This window comes from Zeus faber (assembly GCF_960531495.2).
Source record: "Zeus faber genome assembly, chromosome: 16".
Classification (NCBI taxonomy): domain Eukaryota; kingdom Metazoa; phylum Chordata; class Actinopteri; order Zeiformes; family Zeidae; genus Zeus; species Zeus faber.
Genome location: NC_137202.1, coordinates 25,743,220 through 25,763,668, shown reverse-complemented (window position 1 = coordinate 25,763,668; position 20,449 = coordinate 25,743,220). Strand labels below are relative to the sequence as shown.

The window sequence follows — 20,449 nt, the reverse complement described above, 5'->3', positions numbered from 1 at the left end:
GTCTGAAACGCCACCTCAAAGAGTCGCGGGGGAAAAGGCCATTTTAAATAGTCGATGCTGCCGTTTCACTTTGCTTTTGAGGCACAAGTTGCTAACTCACCTTGAGCTCGGCGAGCATGGTCTCATTCCTATGGCAGATGACCACGGAGCAGACCACCGCCTCCGCTGGCGGAAGTAGATGCAGCATCCTCTTGGGCCCAAACCGCAGAACACAGAGGCTCTTCACCCGCCCGTATGCGTCTGGAGGTATTGTGGTCGGCCATGTGGCCAACGGTTGACAACCTGGCATGTTAAATAAAATAAGAAGACATTAAAAAATAACACAGGTTTCATCCTGGCATTACAAAATGGAATTCAAGGACTTTCGAGTTTTTTAAATTTCATTGATATTTCCCAGGCATAATCTACGTTAGTAAAAAGCGATGAACAAAAATCGGGGGGAATACACAGGTTTTCAATGATCAAATTTTTTCCCAAGGACTTTTCAAACACTTCAGTAGCTATTTTTAAGGTATTCCAGTATTTATGTCTCTGAGGACAAAAGCTAGGCACCTCAAGGACCTTGTAAGACCCCTGGGTACAGTATGCTATGCTGTGGATACCAATAGGAGAACCTTCCCGTTGAAGGAGTTGCTAGATATGGTAAATGGATCGCATTCTTTTCTAGCCACTAAGGCCCCTCCAAAGCGGCCAGTTCAGGCAGCGCTGGCCATGCCAGGAGAGCATCAGCTTGTCGGGAGCGCCGAGGGGTTAGGTGCCCCCATCAAGGACGCCTTGGAAGTCAGTCAGGAGGAACCGTGGATCAAACCACCTCCACCTACAGTTGCCAGATGATTGCTCATACCTCCTGATCTCCCGCCACCAGGGGCACCATCAATTGTTTGTCACCAATATTTTTTTTACTATTTTAAATTCATATGTCATCAAGTAAGCATGAAAGCAATTCTATGAACAGATAAGGACTCAGAACGTCTAAGGTGAAGTTTGACGGTTGCTATGGACTCCAGTCGCCGTTTTGGAGGATCGTGTCCGTTCAATTGCGTAGAGAAATAGTTAAAATATACAAAATGTACAGAAACGGAGGAAGGAAGGGAGAAAAAGAAGGGTAAAGGTTTCACAAGGTTTTCTGTGGCAGTTTTTCACCGAACCCAAGACTTCCAAGCCATTTTTTAACTCAAAAAATGCAGATGACATTCAGTCGATGCGAGTGATCCTCCAAATATGGCTGCTTGTTCCAGCAATGTGACGTCAGCTTCACATTCCCTATACTACGGCAAACCTGTGAGTTGAGTAAGTGGCTCAACGAGAGCCCCACCGAGCCTCTCTATCACCACGGTGCCGTGACGATTGAGATAATGCTGCAAGACCGGGTGGATGACCTTTTGGCAGACAAACAGCGTCACCCCATCGTCCACCACTTGCCGTCCCAGCTCCAGAAGCCGGTCCAGGATTTCCGACTCGGGGTCCGCGCCGTGGCTCACCTCCAGAGTCCCCTCGTTCGACTCGAACGAGTCCCCGGAGAGCGAGACGGTGAACAGCACCGCTTTCCAAGGATCGGCTTGGGCGCCCCGCCGGTCCGGGAGGTCGCCGGCGTCCGGCATCTCCACCAGCAACCCGGGAAAGACAGCGGAATCCATCACGGGGAGGCCTTCTACGGAGACGGTCACCACCCTACCCAGGCTGACGTTGCCGGGGGGGTCGCAGGGGACGGTGAGCACAAAGGCCCTCACGGCCAGCGTGCCGACGTGCGACGCTTCTCGCTCCATGAGGTTACAGGCTGGCTTGCTGGAGATGACACTGCGGGCCAGCGTGATCAGGTTCCGGCTGCTGCTGAAATCGAGCTTCACCTTGCAGCCGCACTCGTCCCGGTGGAGGTAAGCAGTGCAGTCGTCCAACAGCCGCCTGTAAACACCGGCGGCCACGTCGGCTCCGAGGCCGGACCGCTTCGCCCCGTCAAGGAGGGCCAGGCACAGGACGGCAGTGAACAAACCGCAGTCCCCGAAGCGGGAGACGTGGCCGAGGACGGAGGCGGCGAGGAGCTTGAGGAGAGGGTGCGATGGCGTTGCGGCCTGAAAGAGGACCCGGGAGGTTGAGGTGGTGGTCACGGGGCCCCCCGCGTTGTTGTGGACCTGCTTGAGCCTGGCGGTCGGCCCGAGGCAGGACCTGCAGAGGCGTCCGAGGGCGGCGAGCTTCCGGCACACGTCGGAGTGGTCGAGCGGCGAATCCGTGCACAAGGACGGCGCTTTCCTGGCGAGGCGAGCCATGTCAAGTCGGCCGTTACCTGGGAATGAGGGGACGCCCGAGTTGACCAGGTGGGCGCCTCCTTTGTTGTGCTTGCTTTTTCGGGAATACAGACAACGACAGAACATCTATGGGACCGGGGAACGGGGTGCTCCTCTGGGGGTCCGCGAACGCTTACACGTTCATGTCAAAAAAAACATTGTAAGCAGCACAGTCGTGATACTACAACTTCGACTTATTGTTTATGCGCGGGGCGGCCATCTTGGACTCTGAGGTCGAGGTTGGTGGGGGGGGGGGGGGAGGGTCTTCCGACTTTTCCGACTTTCAGATTTCGAATGGGACGCGCCATGATACGAACCGCGTCGACAAACCGACCGTCGTTAAGGATTTAATGGGGGGCGTTGACGCAGCGGCGCTCTAGCGCGGCACAGTCCGATCTGTCCGACAGCGGCGCGCGGTGCACGTCGTCCCCCCGTTTGACCGCCGCGACGTCGGACGTGGCCCCGGACGTCAGGCTGTCGGCTCGTTCCCGAACGATCCCACTCTTTTGAACGGTTCCCCTGTGCGAACGACGGGAGCCGACTCGCGCGGCGTGGCGAGCCTGATAGGTCGAGCTGTTTGTTGAGCCGGACGAGTCCTCATACTGTGAAATAGTGATTTTGTCCCTGCTCTGCACGGAAACATCTCACTACTGTACTTGTTTTATGCTTGTTTGTTTTCTTTTATGGCGAAACGTCCAAATATTATCCAAATAATAGGATTGACGAAATAAAAAACACACACTTAGGTGGAGCGTCATATGTTTTTACGTGTTATTGATGACACACACACGCGCGTACGCACACACACACACACACACACACACACACACACACACGCACACACGCACACGCACACACACACACACACACACGCACGCACGCACGCACGCGGAGCCTTTCTTTGAACGGCTCTCGGGAACGAACGGAGCAATAAGATCCGGTTCTCTTCAAAGAGACGGAACTCCCATCACTCGGGCCAGGATAGGGCTTTCGCCTGAAAAAAAAAATTAAATGAAAATAAAACAGATTCGTATTCAATTTAGCATTAACACGTTCGCATATCATTCCGAAAACATCTCGTGTTAGTGAACGCGGTGCTTTTCGCGACGAGGGACCAAAATATAGCTGTGTCTCGAGGAGGAGGAAGAAGAAGAATAAAACCCCGATCCGATTAATACGGGCTTATACATAGGCACCACGTTGCCATGGCAGTCGCAGCGTTGAGGGGGTCCTAGCGGGGTCCTAAAGCGGAGCGGAGGGAGGGATTCGTCCTTTTCGTGTCGGATTATTTTCCTGTCATGGTTTTAGTGCACACAGCGGCGAGAATACAGTGAGTTAACTGGCTGCCATGTAGTCGCTTTGTATTCTAGGAATATTCCACGACACGAGCTAAAAAAAAACCCCGAAACAAAACGCACTCACTGATAAAAAGGTTGAATTGACGCCCCAGCAGCCGGCGGTGCGTTTAAGCGGGAATGTGACGTTTTTCAAAAACAAACGAACGAAATGGAAATTGAAATGGTTCTGCCGGCACATGCCAAGATGGTCCCTATAACACAGAGTGTCTGCGGGTCCTTCAGACGGCTAGGACTTAGTTGTACAAATGTTGGGCCCTAAAACCATCATTAAACTGATAAAAAGAGGCTAAATGAGTCAGTGTTCATCTGATGTTAGTCAGATACTTTATTCACCCAGGGTGGGAAATTGCAGTGTCTACAGCAGCGTCGCAACAATAGGCAATCACTCTCTCTCTCTCTCTCTCTCTCTCTCTCTCTATATATATATATATATATATATATATATATATATATATATATATATATATATATTAATACAATGGGCGTTTGTTTGGGGGATAACAGGCTGTCGGAACAGACGCGCTTTCTGTCCATTGTGACATTTTCTGGACCATTGGGGTTTTCGGAATTATGTGCGGTCCCCTGTATCACCACTTCACCCGGTCAAAGACCTCTTAACACGCTACTGACCCAAAACACCCAGCCTTCTGCCCACCATCATATCAAATCAAACCCAACTCACTTCATACTTATCTGCTACGCATTGAGAAAAAACTCAGAGAATCATCTAGTTCTCAGCCTATCCTACTGTATTTCTACCTGATACTCACCTCTGCCCTATACCAATTATAAAGTACCAACCTTCAATACTTGGAATAAGATTGAATGAAAGAGGGATGATAAAATGTGCCGGACGTCGTGTGATTTGTCAGGCACGTCTGTTGATCTTGGACCCAATCTATCGGGCGCCGTAGGCCTACGAGTCGTGGAGACCTGTGTGCAGTTTCTGATTGTTGACTTTGGATTCATTTCAGATTAACCTGACCCAGATATCACGATTAGAGTCGCTGTATGTCTGCGACAATGCCGCCTCAAAAAATTGTCCTCAAGGTGAGTCGAACGTCGAGGTATCACTGTGCTCGGTTGATAAGCTAATTGAGCAACGGTTGTACACATCACTTAGTCATTTTTAAGTATGTTGCAGGTAAAGGTTTTCCGCAATGATAAGATCGCATTAAAATTCAACAAATTAAAAGTATTTTTTCATCAAATGCTCAATTATATTACAATTACAATTACATTCTCATCTTTGGTGCAAAGGCTCAGAGGCAGAAAATTGCAGCTCATCTCAGTTCTCTGTCTCTGGATAGCAAGAATGAAGCCAGAAAACTGGATGTAATCACAGACGGTGATCTAAATGTTAAGAGCCATATCAATCACCTCACACAATCAGCCTCCTACCATCTAATAAATAATACAAAATTAAGAGGCTTCCTGTCAAAAGCAGACTCTGAAAAATTAATCCATGCATTCGTAACGAGTAGATTGGACTACTGTAATGGCCTATTCACCGGCCCCTTTGAAATCAACAATGCAGCGGCTACAGTTAATCCAAAATGCGGCTGCACACGTTCTCACTGGGATTAAAAAGTTTTAACACATCTCACCTGTGCTTAGATCTCTACATTGGCTCCCTGTTAAAACTAGGATTGATTTTAAGATACTGCTACTTGTATATAAGGCTCTAAATGGCCTTGCACCTAAGTATATAAAAGAAATGATCATTATACACAAACCAGCAAAAACTCTCAGGTCCACAGGCAGCTCTAAAACAGGGGACGCTGCTTTCTCTTTCTATTCCCCAAGTCAATGGAACACCCTGCATGCGGACCTGACAGAGGCCCCCAGACTCAACACTTTTAAAAACAGGTTAAAAACCTTGCTGTTCACTACAGTTTATGACTGAGTTCTGTGTGTCTGTGTGTGTGCGTGTGTGTGTGTGCGTGTGTCTGTGTTCCGTATGTTGTGAGATCTGTTTATTCTGCACTGACAGTTCGTATAGTTGCACAGACATTTTATATATTTTCTTTGATTGTATTTCTCTGTAAAGCGCATTGTGTTACCCTGGTATGAAATACGCTTTATAAATAAAGTGTGACTTGACTTGATTTGACTACATTTTACGGTGTTCTATGCGGCAAAATGTATTGTCCTTGACAGTTTCCAGGGAAAACTGCAGGAGGTAAAGCAGAGGGGAAATAATTCTGGCACACTTTTACATTTAAAATGTTCTAACTTTAAAGAGTATACTTTAAACTTTTACTTTAACTAAAGAATACTTTAACATTTAAGAGGCGCAGGTATTCAAAAAAAATGCATGTGCCTGTTCCTACATATGGAAAAACAAATTTAAATCAAGGGAAATGTATTTGAAATATTTTTATTGCACCATTTTAAAATACAGAATATAAAAACAATGTATTCCATTCAATTAACACAGATTCAATTAACAAACAACATAGCTCCACAAAATATCAAACACAAATCCAGAGATGTACTATAGAGACAGGCACGCAGTGGTGAGGAGGTGCACATGGCAGGATTTGTTTGTTTAAAAAGGAGATAATAATAAATATGTATAATTTCATAAAAATATTCTTTTTCTAAAAAATTAAAAGATGTACCCCTTTTAAGGAGACAAAAAATGATAAAAATAAAAATACATTTAAGGCTTTTTTTTTAGTTTTCCCCAGAACCTTTCACAGAACCCCTGGCTACAGGGGTCCCTGTTTCTATTGTCCGTCTTCTGGTGTTACTAAGAGTCTTTTACGGACGTATCACATAGACACTTAAACACTTTTTAACAACAAAATTAAATAAATGTGAAGCTGAAGCCATTAATACACAAGCCTATAGTTTTGTTTTATATGTTAAAATGACTACTGATATGGGGTTAAGGGTGGCCAGTCGGAGAATCTGGAGGGTGTGGGACTAACGCCCCGACATTTAATTTTATATTTACTTAATCTGAACCTGAACTGATTGATGTATTCTATGACAATTCAATTAAAGGGTTGGTAATGTAGTAATCAACTCGTTTTGCCACTAGAGGGAAGTATAGACACATTATTTTCAGCCTCGTTACCTTCTCGGCTGCATAACCACATTATTTGTACATGTCGAGGCCCTTTTGGAAATTGCAAGACTGACTGTGCTTTCGAAAGGCTTTAGTTAATCAAGATAGTAATACAGGGAAGGGCAAACTCTTCCTTTCTCCAACAAGCCGCTCTGTCCTCAGATGTTTTCGTTTAGTGCAGGGAAAGCCGCCGGCCTCCCCTGCTGTTGATGTTTCATTTAATGAAAGTCTTGGATGAGGAAAGTCGACATTTGCGCTGATCTCTCACATCCTCATTTACTTACTTATTTGTTTCATATGCATTCTTCCACGCCCCCCCCCAACTGCTATTTCAGTTTGTTATTGGAGCGTAAAGCCCTGGGGTGTCACTCAAGGGTCCTTTGGAGTGGGCATGTGTCGTCATAGTACTGTTGTGTTACTAAGCTATACCAACCACCACCATGTGTTTTAGCGGGTGAACATACTTAACCGAATAAAAAGAAGCCACCACAACACACACGTAAACACAAAGTTGCTCTACGAGAGTTCTCAAAGTGTGCGGGGATCTGGATCCAGAGTCATCTTTTTCGGTTTCGACCTGGCAGTCTTTAGGAGGGCTGTCAGGTGGCATGTTTTACGGTCTTGACTCCTCGCTTGTCTTCAAAGTGGCTCTCTCCTTGGTCTTGAGAACCGCAGAAGGTGCTGGAATGCTGCTTCTTAAATAGGCTTAAGCTTTAGTGACCTGCCACTCCTCAGACCTCCCCAACGGGCCCGCCGGCTACAGCAGTGATCCGCTGCACTGCGGAGCCCTGCAATCTGCCTTTTATTAGCAACTACGTGCTGGTGACTTTTTATTTATTTATTTATTTTTATCTATCTAATGCAGCAGCATGACATGGGGACTCGGGGGTGTTTTTTGGAGAATAAAGAGTTTGATGTACCGCAGCACTGTACAATGTCAGAAGTTTATGTGCTGTTTAGTGTTATTGTGGATGAGCTCATATCGGACCACACAACTACTTCCTACAAAATAAACGGAGCAGAAACATTTAGGCTTTTTCCACCTATGCTATTCTGCCCTGTAGAAGTTACACACTGCAAAGGGGGGGCAGCAAAATACCTCTTGATGTATGTGCGCCTGTCTGCTACTATAATTCTCAGAGATGTATTTGCTGACTGTTACCTGAAGATATTCTTGTCTGTTCTTGCTCCTGGAATTCCTCTCTAGGGTTGTGTCCTTTTATTAATCATCAAATAAAGTGCACGCAGGTGTGCTAACATTCGTGCTTTGCACACACTGTACCTGTACAAACACTCTCTTTAAAAAAAGAAAACTATTTGCATAAATGCTCATTGGAATAGATTCTTTTTTCAATTCCAGTTTTGGATGGCTTTTTAAATGATGGGCAGTATTGAGGTCGAGACATTTTGACAAGAAATCAAAGATAACAACATTGAGCTGGGAATGATTAAAAAAAACCTTCCCTGGGCAGAGAGAGAGAGAGAGATGCAAGTTTTATTAAGTGAGACTGCATCTGTTGCCCCTTCTCTCCCAATGTAAACATCTGCGGCTGGTTAGTGTTAGCCTCTGAGCTAAGTGCAGGCCAAGGAGGTCTGGTTCTTATACTGCGCGATAGCAATGGCAAAGGGCAGCAGAAGTGGAGACGCGGGTAGGACTGCACACACTGATCCCCGCCCTGTGCCTGACTTTGAGCAGTGCAGGCGGGAGGATTTCAAGCGGGGTCCGAGAGAGGGAGAGAGAAAGAGAGAGATAAGGTAAAGGTGGAGAATGCCTTGGGAACAGAGTTGATATGGACCAGAGCCGTCAAGAAAAAGGGAAAGCAGCCTTCAGTGGGATTGACTCACTGTTTGTTTACTTAGTGTTTACAGGCTGAAAATAGAACACTTCATGCTTGAAATTGAACTGTGGTCTTCTCGGAGTGCAAGGTAGTGTAGGCATTCTCGTGTTCCTCATATAATTGTGTATTGTCTTTACCGCTTTTGGCAGGGCACACATGAGATTGACAGCAGGGAGCGTTGTGCTGGGGAAGTTGAGTTTAGCCCGCAGGAAATTTCAGTCCTTTTCATTGACTGTGTGACACCGCACAAAAGATGCCATAATAAAGATTCAGTATTAAGTATTGCTTTTAGCTCCAACCCATTCATATTTCTCAGCCAGTTCATAACTCTAAAAAAGTGGAAGGAAGAGGCAAAGCTCTATTGGTCCACTTTAGTTTGTGTGAAGAGAGTAACTTCCTCTGGAACTTGGCACTTCTCCCAGAAAGTTGCCCTGAAATGTTGTTTCTCACACAATGTCTCTTCAAGCGAAAAGTAGAAAAAAAGCGGGAATTAAATAATTGATTGATGTATCACTTATGCCAGCCATTCTCCAACTGAGGAATGCCGCGGCCCAATTTGAAATCTGAAAATCTGCTGCGGCCCACCCAAACCTTTAATCACAACTCAATGAGGAGATATAAGATGTAATTCGGATCAAAAATAGGTCAGATAAATGAAGAATAACACGTCATTTAAGTCCCATGGCTTTGTTTTATTAGATCTGATTACTTTTTAAAATGTAAATATTTAATAATAAATATTTAACTGTAATTTCAAACTTCATTACAAAATCGAAAATCTAAAATGTTTTATTTATTTATTTATTTGTTGTAAATGACCTCCTGGGGGGCCTGGGCCTAGACTTTGGGAAGCTCTGCCTTTTTCTAATTTGCATTGTTTACTACATAGTACTTTAACCCTCAAATGAACAATGTATTTCATATGCATAATGACCAATCCGGGATCACGTATGACCCGTATTTAAAACTAACAATCAGCAATCAATTACACATATGCACTACACCTAATCTTGTATTCTTACAAATAACACAGGCAGGAAGGTGTTTTGACTTTTCACGCATGAGTCCAAAATATATGTCATCACCCACAATGGGATACAGGCCTCTCGTGGAGATCTCATCAAATGGAGGCAGCGGCGTGGTGGAGAGGACTCATCACAAGGAGGTCACAGGTCATGACAGGGTTCACCTCAAAGGACCCTCTTTGTGCAACCACGATAGCAAATTGAATCACATGATCCGATTGTCGTCACAGCCTTTGTGTAGAATTGCATGCTGCCAAGAAGACTTCTAAAACCTCAGGTTGCTGATCTTAAATGTTGCGGTCTTGATAAATCAAGGAGGAGAAAAAAAGAAATTCATTTGCTGGAAAGAAGGTGGATGCGGGGGTTCTCTGGCGACTCCCCAACTATGTTAGGCAAATTAATAATTTTCTAATTAGTGAAACCCTGCTCGGTTGCATTCTTGGTCCCTACTCTTCTGAGAAGTCCAAAAAAATCACATGCCGTCTTTTCGTGTGAGAGACGAACAAATGTTTATCACTGATGTCAAGTTCCCTGTCTCGTCTTGTCTGCTGCTCTAATGTGATAAAAGGAGAGCCTGTCTAGGGCTAGCTTGTTTGGCTCTATGCCCAAAACACAAACTCAATCAGACGCTCAGAAACCACTTTGGGGTTCTCTCTGTCTCTCCATAAGGGCCACACTGAGAGCCAATTGCCCTCTCCAACCTGGTATTATATTGATCACATAAGCCCTTTGTTACTCCTAAGACCTTGCATCAGCTAGAGAAACTCTAAGCCACATAGCCTTGTAGATCAATCAAGCGATTTATTTTTTCTCTTGCTCGGACTATCCATTGATCGACAACCTTTGTTTAGGTTTTCACCCGCCAACAACAGTCCTTTCGATTTGCAACATCTTTTCTAAATCTGCCTATTAAAATAAAGCACCGCAATCACAGTTGATATTGGCTGCAGCGTATAAATATCAGAAAGTGCAATGCAATAATTGTCTTCATCTCGGCAAGGCCATAACAGAAGACAGGTTCCTAAAAACCAACGTGTCGTTGCTTAAGCACCAAAGCAGGACCCTACCGTGGGATCAGCTAGTGGTCTTCCCTTCACTGGGTGATTGACAGGACTTTCCTCTCTGCTGGCAGGCTTTCCCACGCACCGGTGATTGTTAGAAACAGTCAGCAGAAGCCACCACCATCCACTGGCTGACATGAGACAAAAGGAGAGAATGCAGATCTGCAGGGGAGAGCATGCTGTTCCCATACTGACATAGACAGACAGGCAGGCAGACAGACAGACAGACAGACGCACGCACACACACACACAAACACACACACACACACACACACACACACCCTTCCTTCACCCTGGGTTAGCCATTTAATACTCTAGGGGCTGGTGCCTAAGCAGTACTCTGTTCTGGCCCATTGCTTTTATGTTGGAAAGCAAGACCGCTTTTAGCTCTTTTTCTTTTCTTTAGGCAAGGTTTTGCGAACAGCTTGCATATCTAATGAAAATGTTTGCAAATGTCAATTTTATTCTTGTTAGTTCACATTGATACATGATATGGATTATTAGTCAGATGATCGAGCATTCTTAAAAGCAAAGGTGCTTTCTGTTACTATAGTGAAAACTAATACAACTTAATCTGCTGAGTGCCATATCGTACACAAATATAGAGTGGCAGGAGGTTACCTGGGTGATGTTGCCATGTTGATATTAGAAACATTGACAGTACTGACCGCATGGCATGACAGCAAGAACCAGAATGGAAGTCAGGTCTGACAGTATACTGTTTTAAACATGCAACCATTGGCCATGTGAGGGCGCTCTCCCCACTTGGTGACCTGTGAGTTGAAAAAGTGAGGAAGCAGCTCCTCTGGCTTTGTCAACTATCATAGTTGACAAAGCCAGTTGGGAAGAAAAACACTTTTCATGTGAAAAATGCATCGAGCGCCACGTGACGAAAAAACTGTTATTTCTGCAATCAAAGTCAATTAGATTCCCTCACTTCCTCCCTCCCCCGCTCTCTTCCAGGAGTTGGCCTAAAGTCCTTTTCTTGAGCAGAGTATGCTTGTGCCCAGAAGGAGGGACTCGGTAGCAGGGATTAAGTAGCAGATCCTTCCCTTACATACTCTGTTAATTCACTCTCCCACTTCACCTTTTAGCGCACCATAACTCACTCTAACCATCTTGTCCATTACAGCTCGTCCCAGGAGGGTGGAACTGCATGGGCCCTAATTGAAACAACAGTGGCATTTCGGTCAAGATATTTATTTGCGTTGCAAGCCTAAAACAGCCATTATTACTTTGTCACAATCATCCCCTCTTGTGGCCATCCGTCATCTATTTCTGGTTGCATTTGCGACCCTGAACTTTGTTGTGAGTCTGTTTTTGTCTTTATTCGCATCCTCCTGTGTTCTCAGACCTCCTGCGTTTCCACCAATGTTGGTGCCTAGGGTGCATTATCACCCCTGGTTCCGGGGGCAGCGCTTGTCGTTGCTCCAGAGCTCCCCCGAGCTCCTGCGCTGCAGGTGGTCCTCCGTCCATCCATCACTCCCTTGTCCGGTGACAAGGCAAGGTTTCACACGAGACCCCACGTCCAGGCGCTTTCCGCACCGGGGCGGCTTTTGCACTCATGTGTAAACCATAATCAGGCCGGCCTGGGAGAAGATGTGAAGGCAACTTAACTAGCCGCGGCGTTTCCGGCCTCTCAATCCCATGTGGCTTATTGTCGATGACATGATGACGTAGAACACCAGGAATTCACTCCACGTCCCTCCGCTTGGCTTTCCACAGCGCTCAGAATTTACAATCCAGGCACTTACAGAAACCGACCGTTTTGTATGTGCTTTAGGGCAGATGTGCGGTGGGTTGTCACCGCTTTTGCCAAGACTTCCACTGACCCTGTCTTTAAACAGCATGTGTTTAGGCTCTTTGACAGAGCCTAAAATCTGGCCTCAAATAGTGGCTATATGACACGGCTTATACAACCGGAAAGGGGTTTTACACCGAGAAAGGGAAATACGACTGGACAGGGGGGTTAGCCCACAGTTTTTTTTGTGGAGAGAGATGGGTAGAGAGATGGCTAGACAGCAAGAGAGTAGGGAGGAGGCCGCTGGGAGAGGCCCGGGGTGATGTTTGAGAACGCAGGGGGTCGTTGTGGTTTGTCTTGCTGTCAATCACCCACACTCTGATTTCCTTTGTTGTCTATGAGTACAATGCCCCTCAGCAACCTGTGGCTGTCTCCACCCCCCCCCCCCTCCCCCTTTGTGTTACAGTGTGGGAACTTTGCCGTGCTTGCGGATCTCCACATTCGGCCCCTGGGCGGCCGAGGGGACGCCAGCTGGTTTACTACGGAGCATGTTGAGGTACAGAACACAGGGTAAAGGGTGTGTGTGTGCGTGCGTGCGTGCGTGCGTGCGTGCGTGTGTGTGTGTGTGTGTGTGTGTGTGTGTGTGTGTGTGTGTGTGTCTGTCTGTGTGTGTGTCTGTCTGTGTGTGTGTCTGTCTGTGTGCGTGTGTGAATCTATAGCTTCTTGTCTGATGTGGATCTTTTACAAAAGGGAGCTCCAGCGTGGAATCTAAAATGACTTTAAGCCTTCTCTTTCTTCTTCTTAGGGATTGTCATTGTTCCCCAAACGCAAACTGTTTCTTTATACCTCGACACCCCCATCCACTCCACCACTGAAGCTTCCTTTACACTAAAACAGATCGGACTGTCGGAACACAACCGCTGTCTTCGTTCATGGATCTAAATTTCGCATCATCTATTTTTAACATGTCTGACAAAATGGGAGAGTGGAATGACGGATTACTCCGTCTCTTATAATCCAGAAGTGTCACAGTTATACGTAAATACACATAATTCATCAATATAGAAAGAGATTGATTAGATTTATTATTGAGATATTATTTAGATTTATTATTATTCAATTTATTATGGCAAATATGGTGACACCCAATATTAATGTTAATAACGTCATTATTATGTATACTACCTTAATTAATTTTACGCTCTGTTCTAAATACACTAGCTTGGCAATTGTTTAGCAACAGTGGCTTTCGGTTGTAGTGTCAGAACAGGACTGTGTCGCTCAAGTTGAAAAATTCCTCAGTCGGACACAAAAATCTTCACACTGCAGAGGGCTGGAGCTTGAATGACTTGAATGTCAGTTGTAGTCATTTTGTCTCATTATTAAGTCGTTTGTATCACTGCTAAGCCTTGCACCTTCCCAATGTTTTCAAAGCTTTGACATCACTTTATTGGAAAAAAACCCCACTTCTTTCCTATAGGAAACGGTGTCATTTAATGTTCACAACCATATTTTTGCTCCATTCAATAGTCTGTTGTCACTGCCTTTGTAGGAAGTGACAGTGCTGGTTCAGGATGCTGTCTGCCAGAGAGTCAGGCAGTACACAGATTCTCTGCACAATCGAGGACACACCAAACCCAAGAAGGACCTGGCACCAGCCACAGCTTTTTACAAGAAAGGTAAACACTACAGGAGAGCACAAATAAATTAACATTTTCTTGTCATAATCCTCTGGCAAAAACCTGTACAGTGTACTTTTCCATTCTCTGACTCAGAGGCTAATTCAAAATGGTTAGCGTACGATAATGGGACCATTTGTCATTATTTTTTTTATCTGTCTGTCTCAGATTCATCTCTCACAAACTTCGAATTTGAGAACTCCTATTTACGTTTATTTTGGCTCCTGACTCCAAACCCATTATGTGTTCCACTGGACCTCGGTGTACAGATATGACTCTTTGCACATGGCGCAGGCCACGTGAATCATGCACGGTAGGGAGTCGAGCTTCCAAAATATTCAGCAACGAGTGTCACGGCTACCTATACGAGGAGTGTGAGGGCGAAGGGAAATAACTAGTCGGGGCACGGTGGCTCTTGATTCCCAGGGTGTGACCAGTGGAGACGAGCGCTGACACGGGGGCCTCCTGCATTGCGCTGCCGCTGTTTAACTTAGCAGGTCCCGCTCGCAGTTGTGCACGTGCTCAACGTGCGCCCATTGAAGTAATGCCGGGGGGGTTTCTTGCACTTTGGTTTAGCCTGTTGTTGACACACCAGTGTTGAACATCAGGATAACAGAGAAAGAGGAAAGACTTGCCCATCCTATTAATTATATGCAGCAAAGCTGTAGTTCATCTTTGCAAACTGTAACCCCCCTCCCACTCATAGCCACCCACGCACATGCCTTTGAAGAGCCGCCTCTTCTCGCTGAAGAGGAACCCCCGGCTGTGCGGTGAAGGGGGCAGACAGGTTTGTCACAGGTAGCAGTTAAGGGCAGTTAACCAGCACTCACTCAGCGGGAATGGGCCAGACTGAGAGAGTGGGATTACGCGGCATCCAGCTCCATAAAGTTTCTCCCGCGGCTGAAGAGCTGCCTCTCACGCTACACCCCGCTCGCTTCAGCCTTCCCCCTTCTCCTCACAGCAACAGCGCGTTTCATCTCCCAACACGCACATGACCACATACGTGTGTGCGGTCATATCGGCTCCCGCTGTGCGAGCGCATATGCGTATCTGGGTTTGTGCGTGCTTGTGCTCTGCTCGGGACCTACACGTGCACGCGCCACACACACACACACACACACACACACACACACACACACACACACACACACACACACACACACACACACACACACACACACACACACACACCACACAAATGTTTCAGGAGCAGTGAGAATCAGAGGGGGCGTCAACGTGCCGGGGAGATATATCCTCCGCCCCCCCAGGCTAGGTGTGAACAGGCTGACAGTGTAAAGTTACTGAATAGCCTGACTCATATTCCCCATGACAGATTGAGGAGAGACGGACAACTCTAATGATGGTGATTTCAGAATGACCTGACACACACACACGCACACACACACACAGACACAGCATTTGGATGCAAGTACAAACTCTCCCGTGTGAACGCGGCTGCGATGAGCATTTCAAAACAGTGAAGTATGCATGTAAAAATGATTAGAACTCTCTTTGCTGTGCCGCCAAGAACGAACATTAACTAACGGAACATGATTTCATTCCATTATCAAGAGTGTTTCTCCCCCTTGTACTACATGAGACGGAGCAGCGCCTCAACAGCCCTGCACAGTTTCTATTCTCTCCAGGCCTTTTAAAGGAGCTGTAAGTGAGCGTAATGACATTCTTGGTCTCTAGTTGAGCCATGTGAGGGAGGTGGCAGAGCAGTAAACGTGTAGACTTAGTATGTGAAGCAGGGAGGCGGGCGGGCAAGCTGGAGCCATAAAAAGGAGAGGACGACAGATTGTGGGCTTTGGGGTAGGGTGGTGGGATGGGGTGATGGTGTGGGTGGGACGGGGGGGGGGGGTCATGGAGGCCGGGCAGACATCAGGGTGGGTATTAAGTATTGAGGGGAAGGGGTAGACCTCTGGTCTGCGGGCAGGTCAACCGCTAAACCTGCTAATCCTCGCAGAACTCTGAATCTGTCAATAGCACATTGCTGTTTCTACGCAGTAGCGAATCTATTTCTGTGCGTGTGTGTGCCCTGTGTTACCTGAGAGAAGAACAAGTGACTGGAATGCACGTGCTCTTGCATGTGGCAAGTGAAATAAAAGTGCCGATTGGGGTTATTATTGATGTCCGGGCAAGGAATTGGAGACGGGTGGGTGGTGCCGTGTCTAGGCTGTTATGGGGTGGGGGGGTGTTGGAGTACCTAAAGTCTCATATGCAGCAGTGTTCGAATTGGTGCCAGTGTGGGCTCAAAGGGGGCTTCCACCAGCAGCCAGCAGTAAGAACCACCTAACAGCCTCAGCTGTTGGCACTTCAAATGAGCCATCAACATCTTTTAGCGTTCCAGGGCTCTTCCCCACAAGTGTTTGTTTCCGATTGGGTTTGTTGGATGAGTCTGTTGGTCTGTGTGTCCGTCCGTGCGTCTGTCTGTCTGTGTGTGGCACCCACTGAATGTCAGAGACGGTTAATCGCTTATCTCTTAGCTCTATAATTCCAGACCATTTCTCTAAATCTCAGCTGCAGGGGCCAATTTTGAAAAATGTCAACTCCCCCACCGCCTTTTTTTAAGTAGTCTACTTGAGAATTCATGATTAGCTCATAGTGATGTGATTTATTTATGTTTTCAGTGTGCTGAACACAGGGATCTTTTCCCACCAAAACCTCTTGGCTCTGGGCAAGCCAGACTTTTCGAAGGCCAGCGAAGGGGGGAGCTTGGGAGAGGCCTTGTGCATTCTCTCTGGTAGACTGCAACGAGGACCCACCCACATTTCTTCGAGGGTAATTACAGATTGAAAATGAGAGGATAGTGGGTTCTCTATGTTTGGAGGAATCTGCTTTTTTTTGTTGTCGTTATTTGATATGATCGACATTTGAAGGAAGGAAGCTGGTGGTTTTCGCTGTGAAATCCAGATACACATTCATCACACTTCTGTCACAATTATCTTTGTGAAAATGCCGCTGATCTGCTCTTTGCGTCCTCTTTTGAATAAAATTCACTTTCCCAAACGTTCTTGCTTGAACTGTGTGCACTTTCTTTTCGCATTGGACTATATTGTTTACTTACAGTATTAACTGCAGGATATGGCCAGCTACCTTATGTTTGTTCTTTGTCTCGGACTATTTATGACTAGTATATGTTGAGTGGCGTGTGTATTGTGCATGAGTGTGTTTGCTCAGCCTCCCGGAGTGTAAACTGAGACGGTCCCCTTTTGCACAGATTTAGTTAACATGCCATGTCAAACTGCCAAAGCACATTAGCAGATGTCCAGTTTTTCCATATCGATTCAGCCTCATCGATCTCCCCGTCACTGCGGAATCAGAGGCCTCCAGCGCTGCGTGTCATCTCAGAGTCATTGATAAATCCTTGGCCAGTGGCTGGCGAAGAGCAGCCCTGGTGGTTCTACCTATACTCCCCAATTTTTTTCAAGCCATGGGCAGAGCTGGGTTCCGCACAGGTGCCAGGGCTTAGGGGGAGGGAACACCTGCCAGCCAGTTCCCCCATGGCCATGGCAGGCTGGAGAGGCATTTTCCCAGGCTCCCCAGATGAATGGTCACTAATAGCCGTGGGAGAGGGCTTTGCGAGCCCTGCACAGTGTACCACTGACTCCTCTTGGCAGCCCCATGAAGGGGGCTTAAGGCAGCCTGGCCGCGGCCGTTGCGGAAGAAGCACAAGTGTTGCTGGATAGCTTTACTGTTTGAGAATGTGTTTACGAATGACCATCTCCCTGCCCGCAAAAAATGCAGAGGATGTGTAGAGAGTCAAAAAATTAAGTGGAGGGGGGGTGAAAAGTCGTGTTAATTATTGCTGTCCCCTGCCTTAAAGATTCAGCTTTTGGCTCCTCTGCATCCCAAAAAGGGCAACCCGGTTCCGAGGTTTCAAGACCATTTAGTTTATTGCCGTTTTGAGTCACTGAGGCCTTTCCCAATCCCAGCACGTGGAATTACAGAACGCGGCGTCCTTCGACGGTAGTTATTCATGCATTCGTGACCTCTTCCAGGGGTAACTGGGGACACTCGGGACACTCCAGGTATGCAGGTGACAGCTGCCCAGTTCAAAGCGGTTGCCAAAGGACCCGCTAGTTATCACACAGTGCCCAACCTGTATGGGCTGCTCACTCCTGCCTTAGCTGTGACTATTTATATTGTGTGTTGCTGCGTCCCGTTGCGAGTATCCAGACCAGCAAGAGACTGGTCTGTAAATAGAGATACCCGCCCCATGCCTCGCTCTGTGTCGCTGGGCATGAGGCAGGCCCTGAAATGGGGGCGGGGTGTGTTGGTGGTGGCAGGGGGTAGCGCGGCGTGCGGGGGGGAGGTTGGAGACCTGTGGGGGGAACAAAAGCATTCCAAGGCCCCGGCTGGAAATGGATCCCGATCAGAGTAGCCGCCCCCAGCCTGCCTCCCCGTTATCCCTCTCTCTCTCTCTCTCCACCCCCTGTTCGTTCCGCTTTGCAAGCTCCTTCCCCTGGTGCTTGGTGGTGTTGCTGCTGCTTTTGTAAATCTTGTCTTTAAGCCCACCAGCCTTACTCAGCAGCAGCAGCACATAGGACAGTCTGACTCCAACGGTAACCACTTCCCCATTATGGCCTGCACGCACGCGCACACACACACACACACACACACACACACACACACACACACACACGCACACACGCACGCACACGTTTGCTCTTTTTACTCTCTATCTCCCTCTCTTCTCTATCTTTCCTTGTGTTCTCTCTCCCTGCTATCCCTATTCCTCTCCTTCCTCCTCATTCACAGGGTCAGCTGCAGTCTCTTAGGACACGACCGCAGCCCCAGCCATGGCTGTCACACCACACTCTTTCCCTTATAATTAGGGCAGAGGAATGGTAGCCTGAGCACGGATCACATTCATGTGACTGTTCCCCCTTTACCGCAGTTTGGTCAGGGAGACGGCACACACACTCTCCTGAACTCCAGCTCACCGCACGCAGTGTGAACCAGAAAGCCTCGTCTAACAAATTAGCAGAAACGTTTATTTTCTTCACATTTTCCTCGTTTTCCTACCTGTTTTGTTTCCATTTTGAGCGTTGAAATATTCCTTTCTTGCGTCTCTGTCCCTTCTTGAGCCTCTTTCATGTTCTTTGCCTGTGTGTGTGTTGTGTGTTTTCCCATGGAACAGGTGTCAAGGCTGTGTTTTGTGCCAAATCATCCTTCTCCTCCCAGGAACAGCCTGCCCGATGATGGCTTGTAATGAAGTGTAATCCTAGACGTTAATTTTTACCAGGTACAAGGTACATATGGTATAATGCTGAAACATTCCAAAAAAGAACATTTCTGCTTTACAAATCCAAACACTTGTTTAACCCCTCCCACTCTTTCTGATGCCACAGTTGGCTATCATTGAGCACTGGTTGCTGAACACAGATATAACCCTTGTGTATTCTATTCATCTGGGTTAATAAACACACAGCCTCCCAGATCCACAGGGGGGAATGAGTGGTCTGGAACCAATAGGACCTTGATTGGGAGTTTTAAAGGGCCTGCGCTGTATCTTACTCAAGTGCTCAAACAGATTCACACAACATTTATCCAAAGGAGCTTCGAACAAAAGGCAACAGTTTACCTTCTGGTCCGTTTTAAATCCTTATTTTGTTAAAACTTGAACCACTGGATGTGGGGTGGGGGCTCCTGAGAGATTTCTGTCCGCCTCAGTTAATTAAGACGTAATGATTGATCAGCATAATGGTTTTCAATTTCTTTTCGCCGGTTATGTTTGTGAGAAAAAGTCTTTGTTCCCGAGGTAATTGTCCTTTGCTCCCAAACCCCCCGCCCCCCAGCTCTGGTCACATGCTGTATCAGAGGGGCCGGCCCGCCTGCCACGCTGCGGACCGTTTCGTAACGGCGATGAAAGGTTCACCCCCGAAAATGTCGAATCCACCGCTCATGTGCAAATATTGTTTCAGGTGGAGGCCGAGGCGAATGATAAGGGGCCAGGAGCGCCCCCGCCACTCTCTCCCCCTGTACATGTGCGGCAGCTTCCCTCACACCGTCTAATGTAACCCCCACTCCTCCCCACCCCACAAACCAGTCCCACTATCGGGAGGGGGGGGGACTGTGTCCACATCAAAGACCATGTCAAAGATACTCTTTGATATCAAAGAAGGGAGATTCTTGGGCGTCTAACTGCGGTCGACTCAACTTCTGTTTAAAGGTCGCTTGTCTGCGTGGGAAATGCAGCCTCCCTCCCCACACGGGGACAGATATACAGTGAAGCAGCCCTCTTTACAGACCTCCTGACCCCCCCTGCGATCAGACCAATGCTTGGCAGAGGGCCCGGGTGTTGGGGAAAGCCTTCGTATGAGGCCAGAAATACCTGCACGGGTTGTGAGGAAAGAAGAATCGTTTTATTCGTCTCACGGAGC

The 20,449-nt window shown here is 47.1% G+C and overlaps 2 protein-coding genes across 2 annotated transcripts in view; one reads left to right on the top strand and one right to left on the bottom strand.

The window, feature by feature from the left end:
* Window positions 1-2,760, bottom strand: part of mkks (MKKS centrosomal shuttling protein) — a gene marked incomplete at its 3' end in the record, with an annotated part of 2,994 nt that extends 234 nt beyond the window's left edge. Inside the window, exons 1-2 of the mRNA XM_080016463.1 lie at window positions 1,280-2,760; window positions 101-282 (exon numbers count right to left, since the gene is read on the bottom strand). Of these exons, the coding sequence (XP_079872589.1) occupies window positions 101-282; window positions 1,280-2,369 (1,272 nt within the window). The 5' untranslated portion in view covers window positions 2,370-2,760. The remainder of the gene's footprint in view (window positions 1-100; window positions 283-1,279) is intronic.
* A 1,903-nt stretch (window positions 2,761-4,663) lies between these two features.
* slx4ip (SLX4 interacting protein) overlaps window positions 4,664-20,449 on the top strand; it is a gene marked incomplete at both ends in the record, with an annotated part of 33,587 nt that continues 17,801 nt past the window's right edge. The window contains 4 exons of the mRNA XM_080016462.1: window positions 4,664-4,690; window positions 11,993-12,013; window positions 12,848-12,937; window positions 13,934-14,060. Of these exons, the coding sequence (XP_079872588.1) occupies window positions 4,664-4,690; window positions 11,993-12,013; window positions 12,848-12,937; window positions 13,934-14,060 (265 nt within the window). The remainder of the gene's footprint in view (window positions 4,691-11,992; window positions 12,014-12,847; window positions 12,938-13,933; window positions 14,061-20,449) is intronic.